Source organism: Lithobates pipiens, unplaced genomic scaffold (assembly GCF_037356315.1).
Source record: "Lithobates pipiens isolate NorthernLeopardFrog02 unplaced genomic scaffold, aLitPip1_a1.2 Scaffold_18, whole genome shotgun sequence".
NCBI lineage: Eukaryota > Metazoa > Chordata > Amphibia > Anura > Ranidae > Lithobates > Lithobates pipiens.
This window is the reverse complement of record NW_027507758.1, coordinates 84,280,741-84,300,614: the sequence shown is the minus strand read 5'-3', so window position 1 is coordinate 84,300,614 and position 19,874 is coordinate 84,280,741. Positions and strand designations below refer to the sequence as shown.

Below are 19,874 nucleotides of genomic sequence, written 5' to 3'. Positions count from 1 at the left end.
TGACTTGTTTTAAATGCTTACTGCAGGTGAAAAACAAAATGCACAGTTAAAATACTTGTATGTTAACTGTTTTGGCTGCCAAAAGATTTTTCCTTGTCATTTACCCGCCTCCGGTGCACTATGCTGCCAGAGGTGATGCAACTAAAGTTCTCTAGTTTTTATATCACTTTTAAGTCATTATTTGGGTACCCTTAGCCAGGCCAGCTATCTTGATAGACTAAAGGTAAGCAACACAGCTTGGCCACTGACCCACCTAGTGAAAGGACAATGAAAGAGACCACTGATAAAGTTATCACTTTGCTCATCAGTTATGTCTGCAAGCTTTCTGTTGCACTTTCAGCGTGAGTCCTCCTAAGCATGCAAAATATATGAAACGGCTATATAGGATCATTATATATTACATGCAGGATTTGCTTCACCTCTGTGCAGTAATCGTGTTTAGGGGATCATAAAGACACAAATGTTACTCCAATGCATTTTTTCTGGTGCGTGGCAGTGCTGTTAATTTAGGATGGCACCCCGACACATTCCTATTTATTTTTTCAGGCATTAAAAGAGTTATCTTAATGCATCCCTGTGCATTAAGAAAAAAAAAACCTTTGTGTGCAGCAGCCTCTCCAGCACCCCCTAAGTACTTACCTGAGCCTCATCTCTGTACAGCGATATCCACAAATGTCTAAGCCGTCCGGGCACTCCTTCTGAGTGGCTGAGACACAGCAGCGGCACCATTGGCTCCCACAGCTGTCAATCAAAGTCAGTCAGCCAATCAGGGGAGAGAGTAGTCAGGGCTCTGTGTCTTATGGACACACGGAGCTGTGACTCTGCTCTAGTGGCACCATAGGAAGCTGCTGACTGTGGGGGCGCACGATTGGAGGGAGGGGCCAGGAGCAGCAAAGAGGGACCCAAGAAGAGGAAGATCCAGGCTGCTCTGTGCAAAACCAACTGCACAGAGGAGGTAAGTACAACATGTTTGTTTTAAAAAAAAAAAAAAGAAAAGAGAGGCTTTAAAATCACTTTGCGGTACACTGCAAGCCCATTCAGAATACATCTTAACGTATGCATTAAAACAAGGCATACGAGCCCTCACTGTTATTTCTGTGCAAAAGTATTGATTAGTTCGGCCTGATTGACACGTACATATTAGGTGGCTAATTGGTCTTATGTCAGCAGTCATTTAGCAGAGTTGCAGATTGTACTGTCTAATTTATAGATGGATAATCCTGTTCAACGGTGCAATTTGGGGAATTAAGGGCAAAAGTACAGGTTAATTTTAATGTGCTAGAGAGATTTGAATGGAAACAGTCTCCATTACCTATAAAGACCTTTTTAGATTATTTCTTTGAAGACCAATTGAAATTTCTGTTTAAATCCGCTATTCCCGTTCCAGGTACATCGAAACAAAAGGTGTGTATAGTATTACAGTGTGGTTTCTTAGTAGCCACAGCCTGAGTAGAAAAGCCTATCTCCTGCCAGCATGCTGCAGAGAAGGACCCTTGCTCTCTGTGTAAGCAGTGCTCTCTGCTGAGATCTGTCACACCCTCTGCTGACTTAAAGCCATCCATTCAGCACAGTTTATGCTTCCTGCTGATTGCAGAGCTCTAGCTCTTACCTTGCAGGGGTTGTGTCAGACCTCTGCAGAAAGACTACTGCTTCCCCACAGATTGCAAGGGTCCGTCTCTACAGCATGCTGGGGTTTTTACCCAGGCTATGACTGCTTTTAAAAAACAAACACAAATAAATAACCTATTTTAGGCCATACAGTTCTTGTTTTGATGCCCCTGGAATATTTTTAGCTGATGTAACTGAAAGTTCAATTGGGATTAAATTTACCAGCTCTGAAATTGTTACAGCTGTCGCTATGATGGGTTTCAATCAGTGTAGCTCTGTGGTGTTCAGGTAGCCAATGGTGACAAATGATAGACAAGTTTGCCTACTCAGCTGCAGAGTGCTGATCTGTGATTGGCTGCTCTTTGCACACTCTCGCATCTGTAATTGGCGTGTGATTTCCATGTAAGCAGTGTAGCGTAGTGCAATGGCTGTTTTGCATTAGCCCAGCTTTACAGAACAGCAGCACAGTCAGTGAACGGATCCTGGCCCCTCCTTCCGCCAGTGGTGATTTCCCACATTCCTCTGGCACTGGCCGCCGTCTGGGGATGAGCAGGGCCTTCTCCAGACATGATGATGGAGGGAACACCAACATGCAATTATACGAACTATATTTGTTGCAATCGCTTCTTCCAGATCTGCTTTCCAGTTTCTCATGCTTATTAAGGATTATCTGCTTACAATTCTGAGTGTATAATTTCCTTGTGTTTAACTCCTTGTCTACCACCAGCACTGCTCAGCATCATGGGCAATGTAATTAATATAATGGAACTCCTGACAGATGCAAAAATTAAGAAAGGAAAAAAATGCAGTTATCTCCTTATTAAAATCATTACATTCATTTTAAATTGATGCTAGTGTAAGAATCTGAATGTGTTTTCATATTAGCCACATGTGATCTCTTACTCAGCAGGACTCAAACTAGGAAATGTGAAGATGGAGGGCAGCGCATTAGTAGTCAGTCAAAGCATATCTACAGCCGAAATGTGTGTGTTTTGTTACCCCCTCCATTTTGCATACAGTAGGGAACATGTAAAATCACTTTCAAGGTTTTGTTAGCATCTGTGCCCCATTGGATGGTAGTCCTCAGTAGGTAGTAGGTGTCCTCATTGGAAGTTTTTCTCTCTATTCCTTTTCTAGTGACAATATTTCCTCACTTTATGTCTAGTGACATTGGTCATCATGACAAACAACGAGATCAAATCTCCCTAACAGGCACAAAGACAGCATTACAAACCAGCTTTCGCTGCCCTGCCCAAAGCCAGGTGTAGAGCTGGCCACTGACCGGCCCTGCTAATCTGCCCCATGTTCTCTTCACATTTTGTGTGTACAAGTAATCAGGCACACAACAACCCAGACAGTCTCACAACTCAATGACCAGCCAAGGGATGTCTTTTTATGCTTTAATGCTCGTTGAACTTGGTGGGGTGCGGGGTGGGCTTTTGGATGCTCTAGATTTAGTGCAGAAAGAAACCAAAGGACTCTGCCTTGTCTACATGCTTCAGGATAATCCCCCTTCTGAATAACAGTACAGGGACAGTAACCCTGGAACTCCAAGCAAAGGAAAGATCCCAATCCAATAGTGCTGGAAAAGTTCTCAAGGGGGAGATTAAAACCAACGAACAGTCACTAAGATCCTATGTCCTAGTCTTTACAATGTCCTCATATAATTGGATGCCTCTGTCCAATATCAGCCAGACACTTCTCCTGTGAGTCTCCAGGCCTGCCCCAATGAATCCCTTTGCTTTGGCTCCCAACTGATTCCAGCAAATATACCCCCAGCTCTCACTGAGCTGGGACCTCGATGAACTCCTGCCGACTTCAGCAACACTGAATAGAAGGGCAAGACTCCTGCTACTCGTGGCCTAAAATGATTTATGTACTCCCAAGCCATCTACTGGGCATTCTTACCCCCAAGGATTTGCTGAGCTCGCATAAATATTCAGGCCAAGGGTCTGCCTCTTCCAGCCCACTACATTCTAGAATCCACTAGAAGGCACAGAGACCCAGAACAGCCAAAATATAATCACACACTGCTCCAATGTTTACAGAGGAGCCAAAGAGTTACATTTACCCGAGCCTCTTCTTCAACCTATTCTAGGAGGGTGCTACATAAGGCTGGCCATAGATTATTTGGTTCTTTTTCATTTAGTCATCGGGCTGAAAAAAAACCAGATTCCTCCATCTACACAAGCAAGGTGTATGGAGAATCCCCTCCTCCCCTTCCCTCCCAGACGGGACTTTGCATTTTGACAGGGGGGGACTCTCTGCTGACATAATGCACTTATCAGTGGCTGCATTCACTGATCAATAAAAGTTTTCTAACATTCTTATTTGACAGAAGTGAGTTTAGGAATCAACTTTTGTCAAACAGGAAAAACACATGGATAAAAATTCAGTCAGGCCCTGCTGAACCAGTCGAATATGGAACCGTCTATGGCCGGTGTCTTGTAAAATAGTGTCCTCCATCAGATGGTGTCCCCTGCGTACTGCGCATGCGCAGTACACAGGAACACAGATTCCGAAAATTGCCGAGGATGAACGGCGCCTGCGCCGTGAGTCCAGGTTCTACCCCCACTATCCAAGTGGACATAGAGTTAGAATAAAAAAGAGCCGAGCGGAGCGAGGCCGAGCCCGAAGCGTGGCGAGCGAAGCTCGCCCGCGAGGGGCCCTCTAAAATTCTTAACCCTATGTCCGCTTGGATAGTGGGGCTACCTCCTCCACTCACGGCGCAGGCGCCGTTCAGCTTCGGAGTTTTTCCGAAGCTTCGTCTGCTCCGTACTGCGCATGCGCAGTACGGAGCGGACAGCATTTGATAGGCGGACACTATTAGGCAGAACACCGGCTTAAAAATCATGCTTTTGGCTTTCTTTACACTTAAAAAGTCGCACATGAGAGAGCAGAGTGAGGAGAGTGATGACATATTCTGCCACTGTTAATTCATTGTCAAATCAGCAGGCTGGGGTTGTGTTTCTGACCCAACGGTGGTGCAGCTGCAGGGGAAGTGGAGGATCTCAGTGATCTCAGTGTTTATCTACCAGGGGTGCAGATCACCAGACTGGATGAACAGAATGACAAATTCTTTGACAAATATTTGTATTTTAATTGCATATACAATGCCTTGAAAAAAAATTCATACCCCTTGAAATGTTCCATATTTTGTCATGTTACATCCGAAAATTTAAATGTATTGGGATTTTATGTGCTAGACCAACACAAAGTGTCACATGAATGGAACCGATCCTTTCCTTCATAAGTCACCTATGTTTTACTAGTACTGAGCTGCATCCAGGCAGCCCATATACTGAATAGATACACATCAGCTGTACAGACTTCACAGCTGTGTTTGACAGGTACACAGGATCCAGACGCACAGAGCCTGTGCGTCTGGATCCATGCACCTGTCCCTGCATACCTGTCAAAAACAAGTGTTTTGTAGTGCAGATCCATTTACGTCATATGGGCTACCTGGACACACAGCTCAGCTCTAATAAACAGCCCGCACTGCACGGGGCTGAGCACCCATGTGACTGAGCCCATAGATAGATAGAACCTGACAGTTGCATTGAGAACTCAGTGGGTTGAGACATACTGTACAGGCATAACCCACTTTTAGGTACACAATGGGACCAGAGCATGTATATAAAATGAAAATGTACTTAAAGTGAAGCAATACCTTTTTTCATTTCTCAATGCACGTACTGCATTGCGATAGTCATTTACAAGCATAACTGATTACCTAGGCAAGCTGGCCGACATCAAAAATCGGATGTTGTAGTCCTGCATCCCTTCTCCCCAAGTTTAGGGTCCCTGTCACTTATGGTTCGGGAACAGTGTCATATCAAGCTGACCAAGATTTCCCATAGACGCCAATGTTAAAGCTGAGTTCCACACGTTTTTAAGTTTGCAGTTGAATTCTGTCGTACGAGAATTTTCAAGTAACCTTTTTGCATTCGACATGAGACTAGCATGCAACAAAAATCAGATGAACGGTTGTCCGAAAATCTGATCGTGTGTACGAGGCTTTACTTTATCTTCCAGCATTGGAGAGATTTCTCAACAGCTTCTAACCCCAGGGGTAGGCAACCCTAGAGGTGGAGATCTACCTGAACAACATGGGAGAAGTCAAAGATCACTGAGCACAGTGTGACCTCCTCACGCCTGATTTAAACCTCTAATTTCTGTACTACTGTGTCGCAAACACGTGCATTGCACGGCAATCAGGAGTTTAAATCAGGTGGTGAGAAGGCAACAAATCACCTCTTCACCACCTATCAATACATGCTCGGATTGCTTTTCAGAGGAGCAGCATTTGGGAATTAGCCCTTAGTCGCATTCAGCAGCGGCAATCTTAGGGCTCATTCACATGTAAAGTTGGGGGGTGGTAAAACAGGATATAATAGAAGTCTATGGGTAAACACAGCCAACCTGCAGGAAAGCTGCAGGTACACTGCTCTGCACCCACGGTGTGGGTAAACTGCAGCACATCAGTGTGAAAGCAGCCCTATACTATTATGCCCAGTGTATTGTCTCATGCTGACCTGAAGATCTCTCCTTTTCCTGTTGCTGGCACCACTCTGGAGGCTGCTAGCTTCGATAAGAGGTGGAGTGAGATTGGTAACACTGCACAAGGGACAGGAACCAGCACTACAGAGGAGGCATCGGCTTATGTGGCTCTTGCTCTCTTTACAACTCTAACTTTACAAGTAGTCCTTCTGCATTGCACTCTGATGCTCTGGAATGCCAGGTCCGCAAGCCCAGGCCAGCGATCTACCAGTCACCTGTACGAGATCTACTGGTAGATCACGATCTACAGGTTGTTGACCTCCGCTCTAAACTTTTCCAGGAGGGTCAGCATAACAGCCAGTCTCCTAGCATTTTCAGAGGCAGAGGTCAACAATAGCTGCCCCATTGTTTCTCACAAAGGCGTTAAACTGAATATACAGTATATCCATTTTACACATAGGAAAGGAGAAGTGAAATGGGAATGGGACACGAAATTTTTCTCTAAAAATAAAGTCCTTTATGGGTTTTAGGCCATTTCTGTTCCAGGATCTTCTCTGTGGAATGTTTTAAATACATATGTGCAGACTGGACCACAATAAAAATGTGAATCAAACTCCCAAGGAAACCAGGAGCCACAAAGTGACCTCTGCAGGGCCACATCCGGGAGTAGCTGTAAGGATAAGGTTGCAGTTCTGGAATGAGCAGTACATGATGTTCAGTGAAAGCCATGAGTCAACCTGTCTTTTTTCCCCTCACCTGTGTTGTCCTCTGTGGTTGTCCAAGGCTATACATTAGCTAATTATACCATTGAATTTAGGCTGTTTGTGTATGCTGCTTTGACCTAAAACATCCTCACTGGGTTTCTGTGCTTCTCTATGCATTGCAGGTGGATGATGGCTGGTAGGGTGCTGTGCATTGCTTCCTGTAAACATTGCAGAACCATGCCTCAGTATTCCTCTCAAGAGCTCTGATGCAAATGCTGAGCAGGCTTTTGGTAGGGGTTATCCCAATATGCATTAATGGAAGGATATCAGTCGAAAGGAGTAGGTGTTCCTAGCCGTTCCTCTCGCAGGCTGAATTTGCATGCAGACCACCGTAGGTAATACCCACATTTCCTCTTAGATCAATTAAGGAGAGCTAAAGACTGTAAGGCAGGGGAGAAAAGAGTGGTTGTTTGACATCCTCCCGCCTGCAAATAAGGCTGGCTCTGTCTGACTTAGGCCTCATTTACATGGGGCAATTTGATCCTACCTGGTGTAGGACCATGTTTACCCACACAGGGATGTACAGATTTTCCAAGCATCCCTGTGCTGGCAGTTCCATAGCTGTCTGTTGGGGCGCAGAAGCTGCACAGACACCGCCTCTGCTCCCAATGTGACATCCGTGCATGATCCCGAAGGCACCAAGGGGGAGTTTGAGGACAAAGATCCGTACGCACTTGGATGTCATATTGGGAGCAGCGGTTGTGTCCCAATAAACATGAATAAGACTGCCCACGTGGGGATGCATGGAACACCTGTACATCCCTGGGTGGATAAACATGGCCCTGCATGGGGCAAGGCTCAAATTGCCCTGTGAGAACGAGGCCTTTCTGAAGCTTCTAATGCACAATGTGAGAAGCTCGCAGTGTCCAGTGAACTCTCGGAGTAAGCAGTTTTAGTACAAGAGAGCAATCTGTACAACTGTGCAAGACTGAAAGTGGTTCTAAAGGCTGAAGGTTTTTTACTTTTATGCATTCAAATCAAGCCAGTGAGGAGGGATCGGGGGGCAGGGCTGATACCTTATGGACACACATAGCCCGGCTTGGGAGCAAGCATGCACGAGTGTCTACATAGCAAGCGGCTTGGTGGAAGGGCCAGGAGGGCCAGCGGAGGACCCGAGAAAAGGAGGATCATAGATGGTCTGTGCAATTACCACTGCGCAGGGCAGGTAAGTACAACATGTTTGTTTTTTAAAAGAAATGTAATTTAAAGGTAAGGAGTTCTTCTTTAACTTTCTAGAGGTGAAATGTCAAATAAGACAATGTCATGATTAGTGAGAAACTATCTTGACAGATACACATAATGGCTCTTTTTTACCGTACGCCTTTACAACAACCTATTATTCTCACAAAGCAGAACTAAAGTTAAAAAATAGCAAGAAGACAAGATATTTATTGCAGAAGAGACATGGCATAAAAAAAACTCTTTGCAATCCTCTTTTAGAATGTGCAGGCACAGCTCAGTGAACATTCTCGGCAAGTCTCGTTGCCGCTTTGAATGAACTCCTGTGCACATGCATGGGAGTTATGTCTTCCCTTGGACATAAACTTGCCAGCTATAACAGTTTTTATGCAAATCCGTTTTTTATTTTTTTAGGAGACAAACAAGAAAAACAATGTCCAGGTACATGTTGTGTCTAAAGATACCCAGAGTAGATTAGTATTTAACAAGTAAAATAACCTGACAGTTTTTACATTTTGTGATAATAAATGTTACCTTATGTATTATACTTCAATTTCACATTCTTCTTAATTGTCAAGAAGGGGGAATATAAAATGATAGAAACAGAACTGAGCGAAACTTTTACCATTGAATGACTGTGTCTGTCTTGCAGGTTGCAGTGGTGAAGTTGAAGCACACAGATAAGGTGTTTGCCATGAAGATCCTGAACAAATGGGAAATGCTGAAGAGAGCGGAGGTGAGAGGGGACGTGGGAAGTGGTGACAGTAAACCTTTTAATTTTCACCACTTTTGCTGTATGTCTGGAGTATAAAACTTGCATTAGAAATTTTCTGCATTGACTAATTCCCTTTTGTGTAAACACCATTTTCATGCAATATTCTTTATTATTAATAGTGCATACAAGTATCCTCGTAATCATAAATAATTCAGAAAAAAAGGAAAATTGTTCATTTAGGTATCTGAAAAAGAGTCGTACATCTCACTAAAAATATGTATCATTGGAAATCTTATTAAAGCTGGACTCAGGCACAAAAACTTTCTTTTTAATATATTCCTCAATAGCTACAATAGATAATATAGCAGGTGAAATAAGTATTGAACACATCACAATTTTTCTAGGTAAATTTATATTTCTAAAGGTGCTATTGACGTGAAATTTCCACCACATGTTGGTAACAACCCATGCAATCCATACTTACAAAGAAACTAAAACAAATAAGTTCAGAAATGAAAGTGATTGTAAGGGCAGAATTAACATCTTAATTAATTCTATGCATTAAGATAAAAATCCTTCAATGTGCAGCAGCCCCCCTAATACTTACCTGAGCCTATCTCGATCTAGGGATGTTGCACGAGTGCCTCGGCCATCCAGGACTCTCCCTCCTGATTGGCTGAGACACAGCAGAGGTGCTATTGGCTCCCACTGCTGGTATTCAAAGTCAGTTAGTCAATCAGGAGAGAGAGGGGTGGGTCGAACCGCGGCTCTGTGTCTGAATGGATACACGGAGCTGCGGCATGGCTTGGGTGCCCCTATAGCAAGCTGCTTGCTGTGGAGGCACTCGACAGGAGGGAGAGGCCAGAAATGCAGACGAGGGACCCGAGAAGAGGAGAATTCTGTGCAAAATTACTGTACAGAGCAGGTCAGTATAACATGTTTGTTATTTTAAAAGAAAATAGACTTTAGTATCACTTTAAAGTGGATGTAAACCCGATTCATGAAATTCGACCTAGACACATATATCTGTGGTGTTTTCTCTCTCTCCAAAGCACTAAGTCCTGTGTATTTCTGCTGCTCTGTTCCTCTGTTATCAGCATGATAACATCTGACAGGTTCTCAACAACAGAGATCAAACCAGCCTGAAATTTGGGTCGGGGGGTGCTATAAATATATTAGCAGAAAGCTTGTCTTGTCACAGCACAGCTCTGCACATTCCTTTCTTCCTCATGTGGAAATGGGTTGTGTGCCTTTCTTTCAATCAGCTGTCACACAGTGTATGCCAAGAATTCATTCCTACTGCTGAATGAGTAAGTAAAAATTCTAACACGATGTTAGAATTCTAAAGAATATAGCAAGCTGAAGACAGAAGATATACATATAAAACTTATGTAGGGAGATTTGTTTAATCTCTCTGTATAATCTGAGGCTGTTCTCTTCGCTGGGTATAGGAGAGGGTTTACTTCCATTTTAAGTTATGTGTAATAAAATGGAATGACACAGGGAAAAAGTATTGAACACGCTAACTGAAATGTATTTAATACTTGGTACAAAATCCTTTGTTGGCAATGACCGCTTCAAGACGCCTCATGTATGGAAAAACTAGTCGCATGCGTTGCTCAGGTGTGATTTTGGCCCATTCTTCCACACAAACAGTCTTCAAATCGTGAAAGTTCTGTGGGCCTCTTCTGTGAACTCTGATCTTTAGTTCTTTCCATGGATTTTCTATTGGATTCAAGTCAGGTGATTGACTGAGCCATTCTTGCGGTTTTATTTTTTTTCTTTGAAACCAATTGAGAGTTTCCTTGGCTTTGTGTTTGGGATCATTTGCTGAAATATCCACCCTCGTTTCATCTTCATCATCCTGGTAGATGGCCGCAGATTTTTAAGAATGTCTTGGTACATTTTTCCATTCATCATTTGTTCAGTAATATGAAAAACAGCCCCACACCATAGGTATTACCTTGTGAAAGTAGCAATGAAGTCATCACTATGCTGTACATAGCCTGTGCAGAAAGTAGAGCAGAGGGGTGGGGGGGACCAATCAGGCACTCATCGGGGCCCCATCAGGCCCCATCCACTACATGAGGGGGACAAGACCAGTCATCCTGCACAAGGAGAGAGAGCAGCAGTGACTGGTCTTTGTTACAGGAAGCTCCTGCACAAAGTTCCACACTGGATTGCTGCACAAATCTGAAAGAAACTCACAAACCACACAAAGATACAAGTAAGAATACATATCTGTTGTATGTTGACAATATTTGTTTATCCAGGAGTGCAGTGTTAATCCTAATTATCCCTAATTAACCGTCTTTGCCCTGACTGGGCAAGGTAGCAGAGTGTAAATAGAATCAAATTGTGGCAGATTTTGTTTTTCAATAGATGACCCTGCTTACTTTATAGATGGCATATCTCCTTACTCTATTTTAATACAAATTCAGCGGTGTCTGCAAAATTGTTGAGGAAGTCAGAGGACCTCTGTGGGCTTCCAGTTCCTCAGCAGAGTTTATTTTGGCGAGCTGACCAAGCTCCAGCAATTATATGAATAATTAGGGTTCATTCCTCTTTCAGGCAGTGAATATTATGATCTTGCCTGGAAGCACAGGTCTTTGTTTGGAGCTGGAGTTTGAATGTGGACTTGCTTCAGGAAGTAAGGATCAATCGTGCTAGTTTGAACATTCATACAGTATCTCACCAAAGTGAGTACACCCCTCACATTTTAGTAAATATTTTATTCTATCTTTTCATTGACAACACTGAAGAAATGACACTTTGCTACAATGTAAAGTAGTGAGTGTACAGCTTGTGTAACAGTGTAAATTTGCTGTCCCCTCAAAATAACTCAACACACAGTAAGTCTATTTCCAAAGGACAATCTCTGGATATGACGCTGAGCACGTGAACTCAACCTCTTTGGTTGACCATGGTGAGGCCTATTCTGAGTGGAACCTGTCCTGTTAAACCACTGTATAGTCTTGGCCTTCATGCTGCAGCTCAGTTTCAGGGTCTTGGCAATCTTCTTATAGACTAGGCCATCTTTATGTAAAGCAACAATTCTTTTTTTACAGATCCCCAGAGAGTTCTTTGCCATGAGGTGCCATGTTGAATTTCCAGTGACCAGTATGAGAAAGTGAGAGCAATAACACCAAATTTAACACACCTGCTCCCCATTCCCATCTGAGACCTTGTAACACGAATGAGTCGCATGACATCGGGGAGGGAATGTGGCTAGTTGGAACCAATTTAGACATTTTCACTTAGGGGTGTACTCACTTTTGTTGCCAGCGGTTTAAACATTAATGGCTGTGTGTTGAGTTATTTTGAGGGGACAGCAAATTTACACTGTTATACAAGCTGTACACTCACTACTTTACATTGTAGCAAAGTGTAATTTCTTCAGTGTTAAAAAGATGAAATGATATAATAAAATATTTACAAAAATGTGATGGGTATACTCACTCTTGTGAGATACTGTATGTGTCATTTTCCCAATAGCAGGTAACGGACCCCGGACATGTAATGAGTTGCGTCAGGTTGGATATTTTGGTGTTGCTCCACACAAGTAGTTTCAGTTGTAGGTAATCTAGTGGGTGAAGTTGCCTGATGAATTTTTATGTCTTGGATGGTGTGATCTACCTGCCAGAATTCTCAACACTGTTCCTGTCCACCTGAGAGATTTGGGTGTATCTGTGTTTTATGTTATCCTGTCTAATTCACTATAATTTAAAATAAATTAAAAATCCTGCACGGATGGGGGGGACCCCTCATATACCCCACGTGTGTAAACCCAGAGCAGAGACCTCACCAAAAGAATCCCAGGTAGATAAAAGACTGTCAGATTGGTTTGCCTCCTGAGTCCTGTGTGTAAACTTCAGCTGATACCAGGGATATTAAACACGCTCATGTTTGTACACTTATTGAGCCGACTGTCAGCTCTCTTGTGGAAATGATTCTGTAAATCCACCTGATTACTCCACAACCACTGTAAAATGCTCCCTTCCCACTGTTATTTATTCTGGGCTGTGCTGTCTCAAATGTGGCCTGTCATTCCATGGCAGCGCTGGCCAGGTAGCCCCTAACTGAGCACGATCTGTGTTCAGTCAGCTGTGGGGGAGACATTCGGGGTCTTGTAGGTGTCTAAAATTGCAATTGCCACCATTTTATTCTCCGGGGTCCATGCTTTCATAAAATATACAATGTTTTGAGGGTTTTAACTAAATTAATCTTTAGGCCTAAAATATGCATTTTAACACGTGTAGAAAAAAATGAATAGCTTAGGGATTCAAGTGGTTGAAGGCAACATCAGGCAACCAGCTAAATACACAGATAACGAACGGGGCCAGCTTACTCTCCTTCAGACTTTAGGGGGTCCGGACTGTGACCTGTGGGAGTAAACCTTTTCTCAGGCTTGATGGTTAGTGGCAGTAGAAATAATTACATAGCATCTGTGGGTGAATAGTGGCCCACCATTAGTATTAATGGTAGAAATAGTGCTCCTGTCGTTGTTGTCAGTGAAAAGAATAATGCCCCATCTTTGGTGTCAGGTTAAGGAATAGTGCCTCATCGTGGGTGTTATTGAAGTAATAGTGCCTTATATCAGTGGGAGAAACAGTGTCCCCTTGTTATTATCAGAGGTCCATAAACTTTTGGGGGGGAAAAAAGGGCCAGTTCACTACCCTTCACAGTTTTGGGGGGCTGGACTGTATCTAGTGGCAAAAGAAAATGCCCTGGCATAGTTGAGAGTAAACAATACCATAGGCTTGATGGTCAGTGTGAATAAAAAAAAAAATCACATAATTTGTGTCAGTGGGGGAAATAGTGCCTCATCATTGTTGTCAGTGGGGGAAATAGTGCCTCATCATTGTTGTCAGTGGGGGAAATAGTGCCTCATCATTGGTGATAGTGGGGGAAATGGTGATCTATCATTGGTGTCAGTGGGAAGAATTGTACCCCATTATTGGTGTCAGTGGGAGGAATGGTGCCCCATTGCTGGTGTCAGTGGGGGAATAATGCCCCATTGGTGTCAGTGGATGGACTACTGCCCCAAAATTGGTGTCAGTGGGGATATTAGTTCCCCAACTTTTGTGTCATTGGGAGGAATATTGCCCCTTCTTTGTCAGTGGAATGAGTTGTGCCTTGTATCGGTGGAAAGAGTAGTGTCCCAAGGGCAAGATAAAGGCAAGCAGAGAGCCACATCTGGCCTGCGGGCTTGCAGTTTGGAGACCCCTGGTTTATATCATTGGAAGGAATAGTGCCCTATCATTGGTGTCTGTAAAAGGAAAGCTGCCCCATTGTTGATATCCATAAAAGGAATGGTGCCTCATTGTTGGTGGTGTTGGAGGAATAGTTGCTCATGTCAGTGGAGGAACAGTGCTCCAAGGCCTGGATAAATGCAAGCAAAGGACCACATCCAGCCCACGGACCACAATATGGAGACCACTGGGTTGGAGTGCTGCTTGTGGAGAATTCGACTCACTTTGTGTCCAGTGAAATGTTGTCAACACGATAGGAAGTGAGGGTCTCTCTAATGTAGCCCAGGAAAGCAGCACAAATTTGAAAGGGGTTCGGACTTCTTCCCACTCTGTCCAAAACAAAAAAAGAAAGTTTTCCCTTGACATACACTTTAACTCCCCAGCATCTACCAAAATCTGAAAGTTTTGGTTGGAATGACTCTTTATTTTAACAGCAGCAAACCACAGAGAGTGACATTACAGTGGATAACTTTGGAACACTTTGCTAACCTGTGTGTGACCTTTGGCTGGTATGATTGGCCTGTCCTGTTGCATGCTGGGTATGCAGCTGTAATCAGTATTGGTATGTCTCTGCATGGTTAGCCGACTCTTTAGTTTAATATTCCCCAAAGATATACCAGAATCAGCTTCCACCGCCGGTGCTGTGGAAAGTATTTTAATGATCTTCGTTCAGCTAATTCAGATGCAGAAAACTCAAGGATCAGATTTCTAATGAGAAGTCAGGAGGTCAAATACTCATACTGTATACAACGAAAAATGGATTACTGTATATATTTATAGAGCCTGCAAGTACATACAGGCCTCCCACTACTACCTATCCTCAGCTGCAGGGTAAGGATCACTGGCTGTAGGGTCCAGGAGAATGTAATAACACTTCTCGTGTAAGCTTTGATGAAATAAAATGAACCTGTCACCACAGAATTTCTGTCTTTATTAACTGATACACAAAAGTGCCTACAGTTATTATTTTTTTATTTCTTTACGAATAACAAACACCTTTTAAATTTTGCTAAAGTCCCAAAATCATATATATTTTTTTAATTTAGATGTATAATCGGCTGACATTTCTGAGAATATAGCTTATCCTTTTAGTAAATACCGGTGGCAATACTGAGAATGCAGCCGAGCCTATCCATTAACAAACTACTGGTGACATCGCTAAGGTATAATATAATAATATAATATAATAGATGGTGCAAATGTCTTTGGCTGCAGGAAAGAAAATCGCTGGCAATAATCGTGAGTAAAAATCCGACATGCTGGTTGTATTCAAGTCAATGGATAGATCGACTTTGGTACAATCAGCCTGCTCATACATGGTTTGAATCTCAGGTGGGCCCTGCTGAACTGGCAGAGATTCTATCTATTCTATTAGAGACTGATGACAGTAGTAAGAATATAGCCTATCCTTTTACTAGATACTGGTGACATCACTAAGAGTGTAGTATGTCCATTTACTGGAGATTGGTGACATCACTTGCAGACTAATTATTCACTGGTGACCTGCAATACCACAAAAAATGTAGTCTATCTATTCACTAGATGCTGAAGACATTGCTTAAAATACATCCTATGTGTTCACTAGAGACCAGTGACATTACTGAGAATGCAGCCGATTCATTCACATGATGCCAGTGATATTACTAAGAATCAAACCCATTAATTCACTGGAGTCCAGTGACATCACTGAGAATGTACCCTATCTTTTTACTAGATACTCAAGAATTTACTGAGAATGCAGTCTTTCGCAACCATTTTTTAACATGAAGGAAACCTTGAATAAATTTTTAATGCTCAGAGAACCCCTGCTAAAAATGACTATATCTACAGCTAATGGTGCATTAGTTTGAAAAAGTGAAGAATGGTGATCAGTGGGAAGAATGCCCCTTACAATGGTGGTCAGTGGGAAGAAGGCCCCTTAAAGTGGTGGAGAGTGGGACTAATGCCCTTTACAGCAGTGGTGAGTGGAAGGAATGCCCCTTACAGTAGTGGTCATTGGGAAGAACGCCCCCCTATAGTGGTGGTCATCAAGAAGAATGCTCCTTACATTGATTGTCAGTGGGAAGAATACCCCTTACCTTGGTGGTCAGTGGGAAAAATTCCTCTTACATATGTGGTCAGTGGGAAAATACTCCTTACATATGTTAATGGGAAGAATCCCCCTCCTTACAGATGGCTAACAAGATTATTTGTATCAGTGGCTACTTATCTGAGGGGCATAATTTGCTTGTTGCTCAAGGAATCCCTAGCAACCTGCGGAGGAACCCTAGAGCAAGGCAGCACTAGATTCTTTGTGACATTAGTTAGAATAAATCCTATCAATTTACTGGAGTTGGGTGACAACATTGAGAATGCAACCCAGCCATTTTCTAGAAACTGGTGACATCACTAAAAATGCAGCCTGTCCATTCACTAGAGACCAGTGGCATCTCTGAGAATAAAGCCTATCCATTTACGAGAGACCAATGACACCACTGAAAATGTAGCCCATTCATTCAAGAGAGACTTGACATCACTGAGAGATTGCAGCCTATGCATTAACTAGAGATTGAGGATGTCACTGAGAATGTAGCTTATCCATTCATTAGAGACCAGTAACATCACTAAACCTGCAGCCTATTCATTCGCTAGAAACTGATTACCTCATCTTTCCATAGCTTCTCAGACTTAGCACAGCCCTGAAAATCTGGAGAGCTAAACTATTCAAGTCTCAACTTTTTCAGAAAAAAGTAGATGTTTAGTACAACCTCCCACCACTTATTGGTCCTATGTGATATGAGAAGTCAAGCACCATACACCATGGAATAATGGCAGGGATGGGGCTGGAACTATTTTCTGCGAAAGTAGAGCTCAGTATCTTGCAAAGTTCTCGATATCTGAGCTCCTATGAGGTTGTATTTGCAGGCTCCTGAACCTAATTTATGATACCACTTCATACAATGACAATTGTTACTAAACAAATGTTACTAAAACAGGAATTTCTGTGGGGCTTTTCAAGGCCCTGTGCAGCTGAAGATCAGTGTGTCCCCTTCTATCACTGCACAGGGCTTAGGTCCAGAAAGGCCCCTTGAAGCATCAGTAGAAAGTCACTTTTGTCATTCAGCTGTTTAGGGTGTGGATACTGAAGGTCAAGCAGTGTAGTGTAAAGCAATACGGGGCGGCAGACTTTCCACAACACACCCCCGGGGTAATCGGCAACTGGAAAAATACTCCTGCAATTCCTTTGTAGCCGAGACGGCTTCAGAAAGCATGGAGCAGACTCCTGGGAAGAAAGCGCTACATGCCTTTCATAGGAAAAAAATCTCTCATGTCTATTTATAGCGCTTGAAAGGAAGGACATTTACACTGAAGATTAGCTGAATAAAGACATTTTTAGGATTTTTTTTTGCAATGTAACCCTTTGGTGACCAAAATTGAAAGCAGACTGAAATTTCTTGCCACCCCAAGCTCTTGCGTGGCTCTGTGTTCTGTTTCCCATGTGGTTTTGTGACCGCAGTCTGGGGTCGTTAAGTGAAAATATTTTCCAGTGTGCAGAAAATGCCGAGATTGAGAGATTGCCTGGGATCAGCTGACATTTCAGAGCAGGAAATAAAAACTGCATGCAGCCAGCAATGCTTTTAATTTGTAAAATGCTTATGTTAGATTGCAAGCTCCAAGAGCAACCTGGGTTATGTCTGTCCATGGGTGCAGTTTCAGTTTAGAAGAACATGTCATGATTGGTATTAATGTGCAGATATCTGAATATTGTGTCTTTTTCAAATTTGAGCAAGCTTACTTATGAAAACTTTTTCACTTACTTAACTCTACTTATATCACCTTAACCTGACACTTTAGCTATATTGTCATGGATGATGATTTGTAACTAATGCCAAAAACAGGATTGGGGACAATTGGATTGAAAGTGTCCCCTCCAGGAAGACAACTGGGGAGGCCTGCCTCCACTGTGGAAACAGCTGGGAAGGCCTGTGCCTCCATGATGAATATGGTTGGGGTAGACTATGCCTGAACAATGGAGAATATGGTGGAGGAAGGTGCCTCCCCAATGGAAACAGTTGAGTGGCTCGGCATCCCCAATGGAGATGGTTGGGGAGTACTGTTATTCCCCCAGTGGTCATAGTTGGGGAGGGCTGTGCCTTCCCAATGGGACGTTGCATTGGTTGTGCCAAAACAATGACGGTTGTGTGTGCTGTGCCTTTTAAAATGGAGATGGTTGGGGTAAGATTGTGCCTCCTCAATGGAGATGGTTCAGAAGGCCCGTCCCTTTCCAATGAAGGTGGTTGGAGAGGACTGTGCTTCCATAACAGACACAGTAGGGAGGTCTATGCTTTTACAATTGGGTTATTTTTGGTTGGCAGTGTCTGCTCAAAGAAGATGCTTTGGGAGGCCTGTGCCTCCACAGTGGAAACAGCTGGAGAGGGCAGTGTGTCCACAGTGGAGATAGGGGGGCACTGGAGAGGTTTTGGAAGGAATCTGTCTCCACAATGGAAGCAGTTGGGTCATCTTTGCCTCCTAAATGGAGATAGTTGTGTCGGCTGTACATCCACAGATGAGAAGGAATGTGCCTCCCAAATGGAAACATTTGGGTGGGCTGTGCCCTCATAGTGGAGATAGTTGGGGAAGGGTTGTGACTCAATGGAGATGATTAGGAAGGGCTGTGCCTTCCCAATAGAGATGTTAGGGGAGGACTGTGCTTCCACAGTAGAGATAATTAGGGAGGTCTATGCTTTTTTACGTTAAGTTTGGGGCAGCAGTGTCTCCCTAAAAGGGATGGTTGGGGAGGATTGTGTCTACACAATGGAGGCAATTGGGTCAGCTTTGCTTCACAATGGAGACAGCTGAATCTGCTGGACCACCACAAAGGAAATGGTTGGTGAGGACTTTGCCTCCACAAAGGAGATGGTTTGGGAGGACTGTGTCTCCACAAGGGAGATGGTTTGGGAGGACTGTGTCTCCACAAGGGAGATGGTTAGGGGAGGACTGTCTCCACAAGGGAGATGGTTATGGTAGCACTGTGTCTCCATAAAAGATGGCTGGGAGGACTGTGCTTTCACAGTGGAGAGCAATTGGGTAGGGCTGTGCCTCCCCAATAGAGATGGTTGTGTTTGCTATACCTACTCAGTGGAGACAGTTGGTTAGGAAGGGATTTGCCTACCAAATGGAGCTTGGATGTGCCTTTACATTGGAGATGGTTGGGGAGGTCGTTGGGAAAGGCTGTGCCTTCCCAATGGAGACAGTTAGGGAGAGCTATGCTTTTACAACTGAGATGGTTAGGGGAGGTCTGTCTGGCTGTGCCTCCAGAATGGAGAAATGTTGGTGTCCATGCCCCTGTGTGTATAGGTAATACTGAGTGATCACAATAGTTTGTATACACTGTTCTTGGCAGTTCACACCTATATCCTTATATCTCCCTATTAGAATTTTTTTTTTTACCAGTTTGTAGTTCTTCCCACTTGCCCATGGAAGCAACTTGTAAATACCCGCTGACCTCTTGTGAGTGACATCATGGGGTGAATGGCACCATTAAGCTGGTGTGGGAATTTGGCTTCCACTTGTTGATAGTATGCAGTATATTTTGCCAATCATTTAGAATCAGTTTTCAGCTCTTGGAAGTTGGCAGGGTAAACATGCTGATTTGGCTACTCTGATCTGAACATCCCTGATTGTGAGAGTAACTAAAATGTACTTAGACTTTGTTGGCACATAATGAGAGAGAGAATCAATAAAAAAAGTATACATTTTTTACAACATAGTTAAAAAACATAAACAACATAAAAAGATCATCCTGTATGGGCACAGTTACCAGTTGCCCAATAATGCAGTTATAGATGACTGGACCTACAGCACAAAGATTAA

The 19,874-nt window shown here is 43.3% G+C and overlaps 1 protein-coding gene across 10 annotated transcripts in view; it reads left to right on the top strand.

Moving 5' to 3' along the window:
* Nucleotides 1–19,874, top strand: part of CDC42BPA (CDC42 binding protein kinase alpha) — a 354,685-nt gene that overhangs the window by 145,276 nt on the left and 189,535 nt on the right. For all 10 annotated transcript variants that reach the window (XR_013276619.1, XR_013276620.1, XM_077485865.1 and 7 more), the window contains exon 3: nt 8,707–8,790. Coding sequence is in view for 8 of the 10 variants with exons in the window: in XM_077485865.1 (XP_077341991.1) it covers nt 8,707–8,790 (84 nt within the window). In the remaining 2 variants the exon portion in view is untranslated. The remainder of the gene's footprint in view (nt 1–8,706; nt 8,791–19,874) is intronic.